Source organism: Berghia stephanieae, chromosome 15 (genome assembly GCF_034508935.2).
Source record: "Berghia stephanieae isolate SIO BIC M18660-M18661 chromosome 15, UCSD_Bste_1.3, whole genome shotgun sequence".
NCBI classification, from domain to species: domain Eukaryota; kingdom Metazoa; phylum Mollusca; class Gastropoda; order Nudibranchia; family Aeolidiidae; genus Berghia; species Berghia stephanieae.
In genome coordinates, this window is record NC_088374.1 from 21,689,887 (window position 1) to 21,694,886 (window position 5,000).

Here is a 5,000-nt window from a genome sequence, read left to right on the forward strand (position 1 = left end):
TAAGTCACATTTGTCCATTCTTATGTTATTTAAATAAATCATTCTTTGTCTTTTTCTAGCTTTCTTTCCTTCGATCATCCGAGATGTTACCAACTTTTCTATTACGTCTCTTCTCCACACATGTCCCAGAAACCGTAACTGCCTCTTTCTGATGGTATCGATCAATATCATTCCCTTTCTCACCTTCTCCCACACTTCCTCGTTCGTATACCTGTCTGTCCATGATAGCCTCAACATTCTTCTATACACCCACATCTCAAACGCCTCTAACCTCCTCGTACATTCTTTGTCAAGCGTCCACGTTTCACAACCGTATAGGGAATGAGATTAGCGGAAGAGTAGCGTCCCTTGATAAGACGTCACCCATAGTCTGTGACGTCACCGGCGGAAAAGTTATTAGAGAGAGAACGTCATGTTGGTTGTCATGCGCACAACCAACATGATGTTCTCTCTCTAATAACTTTTCCGCCGGTGACGTCACAGACTATGGGTGACGTCCAATCAAGGGACGATACTCTTCCGCTAATCTCATTCCCTATAAAAGGGTACTTATAACATACTTTCATTCTGGTCTTCGACTTAAAGTTTTTGTTTGACACAACTGGTCGCATTTTATGTTCTTATTATCTAAACAAAGATCATTCTTCAAAGTTTGTGATGTACGAAATAAATCTGAATAAGAAACATGTATATTGTGTCGTAACAAATGTGACGATTTTGCTTTTGGTGGTAAGGAGAGGGTTAAGCCAAATTTGATCCTATTTTCTCTATAATACACATAGGGAACACATATGTGACCCTCCGTCTCAAAACGGTATTATGTCGGGATGATTCAGACCCCAAAAAGTGAATTTAGAGATAGATTGATGAGAAATTGGACTTTAGAAGTTTTTGCAAAGCAAGAAGTAGTCTTTATACTCCACCATAACGTACATAAATTAAACCCAAGTTGGATTTTTGTGGCTAAGAATTCAATTTCCCTACAGAGTGGATCTCGACATAATACCGCTTCGATACGGTGGGTCACATTTGATCCTATTTTCTCCATAATACACATAGGTACACATATGAATCACTCTACTGCCCATTCATTTATGAACGAAGACGATTTCAATGTATCTCACTTGAAGGACCGACACACACTCGGCTTTATTTAGTGGTGGTGGTGATGGTGGTGTTAATGCTGCTGCTGCCGCTGCTGTTGCTGATGATGATGATGATGATGATGATGATGATGATGCTGATGATGATGATGATGATGATGATGATGATGATGATGATGATGATGATGATGATAATGATGATGATGATGATGACGATGATATCAACCCACCTTACTCAGACTGAAAGTGACTTTGAATCGAGTGAGAAACGAGTGTGCAAACTCCGGGTAAGTGTGTAAAATCTCTCTGAGATCACACAGGTCTATTTTGTTGATGTCACAGTTGGAGAGAGCCCGGACACAGTATTGGCTCTGGCTCTGAAAATGGCTCTCCTCGGGGTTTTGGATGTCGTCTCCGAAAATGTCGTCCTTTCCTAAATAAAAAACATTTGTATTAAACCATATTAGTATTGAGTTTAACGGAAAGGGGTGTTAACAGAAACGCAGACGGACAAACCAAATCCTTTTTTTTTAGCTTTGGCGACCGAAGAGTTTCTGGAATGACAGAATTATGAAGGAAGAATTAAAGAAGCTGATATACAGAGAAGTGGTAAGACCTGGAATGAGATTTAAAAAAGTTAGCTCGGGATAGATAAGGATGGAAACTGTTTGTCTGTGGCCTATACCCTGACTCAGGGTGAAAAAGGCAATGATGATGATGATGATGAAAATTAGTATTAGATGTACGACCAGCAATGTTGTATGGACTGGAGACAGAAGCTACAACAAAGAAACAAGATGAAGAAGTTGAGGTGGCAGAACTGACGATGTTGAGATGGTCACTTGGCTGGACAAGAAAAAGATAAAGTGTGAAATGAACGAATTCGAAGGTTGACTGACGTGAAGAATGTACCAATAAAGATGAGAGAAGATAGATTGAAATGGTTCGGACATGTAAAGAGACGAGAGAGGGAAGGGAGTTCGTGGGAAGAAAAGTATTGGACTTACAAATAGCGGGAAAGAGGAAAAAAGGGACGTCCAAAGACTAGATGGTGGGATAAGGTAAAGGACGATTTGAATGAACTGGGCCTGGAGGAAGATGATGCTCTGAACCGAGATGCATGGAGATGTGTGGCATTAAGTATGACAACCCTGCAAAAGGCGGGATAAGCTGAAAGAAGAAGAAGAAGAAGTAGTAGATGTGAATGTTCTAGGAGGTTAAATAACAATGTGAAATTGAATGTAAGCTTCAATTTAATATACGAAAACAGATAAAATGGACGATTCGGGTTTTCCCTTTATCAACAAAACAGGATGAATGAAACACTATACAGACTAATTTCATCTTGTTTTATTGATAAAGGGGAAACCCGAAACGTTCATTCTATCTGTTTTCGTATATTAAATTGCAGAGCTTCGAGCAGCACCATTTGCAAGGAGGTTAGAGACATTTGAGATGTAGATGTATAGAGGAATGTTGGGGTTATCATGGACAGACAAGTATACGAACGAAGAAGTGTTGGCGATGGCGAGAAAAGGAAGATTGTTCATAGAAACCACCAGAAAGAGGCAGTCACGATTTCTGGGACATGTGTGGAGAAGAGGCGGAATAGAAACGTTGGTAACCTCTGGGATGATCGAAGGAAAGAGAGCTAGAGGAAGACAAAGAATGACATGAGAGTTCTCTATTCTCTATAGATAGTAAGCGTTTGGCTAAGAAACTCACCACATTGCCACCCGTCAGTATAACGGACCAACACACAAAACTATGTGTAACCATGACCTTTTATTGTCGGGTTAATACAGTTTAGAGAGAATTACTCATAAACGCGGATGGCAAAAAGCAAAAACAAAGACCTGAGTGACGTCATCTTTGTTCTATCTATACTGCACACTCACCCCCCCCCCCCCCCCCCGCCCTTTGAATAATAATATTGGAATTCTTACCTAAAATGGCCATGACCGTGTCTTCTTTTAGAATCTCAATGGCGCCCCGGGCGATGAAGTATATGGCGGTGAGAATGTCCCCAGGATGAACCAGTGTATCTCCAGGCGGCGCATGCGTCGTTTTGAACTTGGTAGACAGAACTCGAAGACAACCTGAAAAGAACAAGGGAAAAAAACAGGATAAAAAAAACAAAACAATTGTGACCCACCGTATCAAAGCGGTATTATGTCGGGATCGACTCGGTAAGGGAAATTGAATTCATAGCCACAAATATCCAACTTGGGTATAATTTCTGTACGTTATGCTGGAGTATAAAGACTATTTCTTGCATTTCAAAATCTTCTTAAGTCCAATTTCTCATCAATCTATCTCTAAATTCACTTTTTGGAGTCTGAATCATCCCGACATAATACCGTTTTGAGACGGAGGGTCACAATTGAGCTTTTATACAGCGCAATATCCACTAAACGCGCTCAAAGCACTGTACAAGGGGTCCCTGGCCAACAGCAACATTTAACAATTAGGACGGGACATGGCGCCTGTTAGCCGATTCTACAACTTTTTCGGATAGAGACAACGCTGTTAACGGCCAGGTACTCATTTTACACCTGAGTACGGTCAGAGAATGTGAGTAAAAAGCCTTCTCCGAGAACTCAATCAACTATGCGCCGAGCGAGGCTCGTACCTAGAACCTTCTGATCCGAAAGCGAGTGTCATACGACTAGACCACATAGCCGGATAGTGAATACTTGAAATATTTGTGTTACACTGTGCGGCTATGTGGTCTAGTAGTATGACACTCGTCTTTGGATCGAACGGTCCAGGGTTTGAGTCCTGCTCGGAGCGGCGCAATGTTGATTGGCTTTTGGAAAAGGCTCTTTACTCACATTCTGTCGTTGTACTCAGGTGTGAAATGAGTACCTGGTCGTTAACAGCGATTGTTGGAAAATATAATTGTAATATTGCCTAATAGGAGGAGGGGAGGAGGAGGAGGAGGGGGAGGTAGGGAAAAATGATGATGAAGAAGAAGAAGAAGAAGAAGAAGAAGAAGAAGAAGAAGAAGAAGAAGAAGAAGAAGAAGAAGAAGAAGAAAATCAGAAGTGAAGAATGCAGTGAGAAGAGTGAGAGTAGAAAAATCACCAGTAGCCCCCTTGAAAGCATTGCAATTCTGTGAAATTCCTGAAAAGAGAATGTAGACAAAATTATCAACATTTTAACTCCTCCTGGAAGACTCCTTTCATTACCTGAATATCATAGACTGAGGAACAGCATAAACAACATCATTTTGTTTCACATCATTATATATCTTCCTTTTCCTCAGACATCCCTATACTTACTTAATACTCTTCGTGCCTTGAGGCACACAGGGCATCAACCAGACATCATCTTCGGGCCTTGAGGCATACAGAGCATCAACCAGACATCATCTTCGGGCCTTGAGGCACACAAGGCATCAACCAGACATCATCTTTGGTCCTTGAGGGACACAGGGCATCCACCAGACATCATCTTCGGGCCTTGAGGGACACAGGGCATCAATCAGACATCCTCTTCGGGCCTTGAGGCAGTCACGACACGGCTCAACAGCATCAACACATCTCTTCGGTTCTTGAGGGACACAGGGCATCCACCAGACATCATCTTTGGGCCTTGAGGGACACAGGGCATCCACCAGACATCCTTTTCGGGCCTTGAGACACACAGGGCATCAACCAGACATCCTTTTCGGGCCTTGAGGCACACAGGGCATCAACCAGACATCGTCTTCGGTTCTTGAGGGACACAGGGCATCCACCAGACATCATCTTTGTGCCTTGAGGCACACCAGACATCCTCTTCGGGCCTTGAGGCATACAGGGCATCAACCAGACATCCCCTTCGTGCGTTGAGGCACACAGGGCATCCACCAGACATCATCTTCGGGCCTTGAGGCACACAGGGCATCCACCA

At 42.6% G+C, this 5,000-nt stretch overlaps 1 protein-coding gene across 1 annotated transcript in view; it reads right to left on the bottom strand.

Annotated features, from left to right (window-relative positions):
- The window catches only part of LOC144960414 (uncharacterized), a 240,165-nt gene that overhangs the window by 15,191 nt on the left and 219,974 nt on the right, over positions 1-5,000 (bottom strand). Inside the window, 4 exon segments of the mRNA XM_078893497.1 lie at positions 1,334-1,536; positions 3,050-3,202; positions 4,191-4,222; positions 4,224-4,294. Of these exon segments, the coding sequence (XP_078749623.1) occupies positions 1,334-1,536; positions 3,050-3,202; positions 4,191-4,222; positions 4,224-4,294 (459 nt within the window).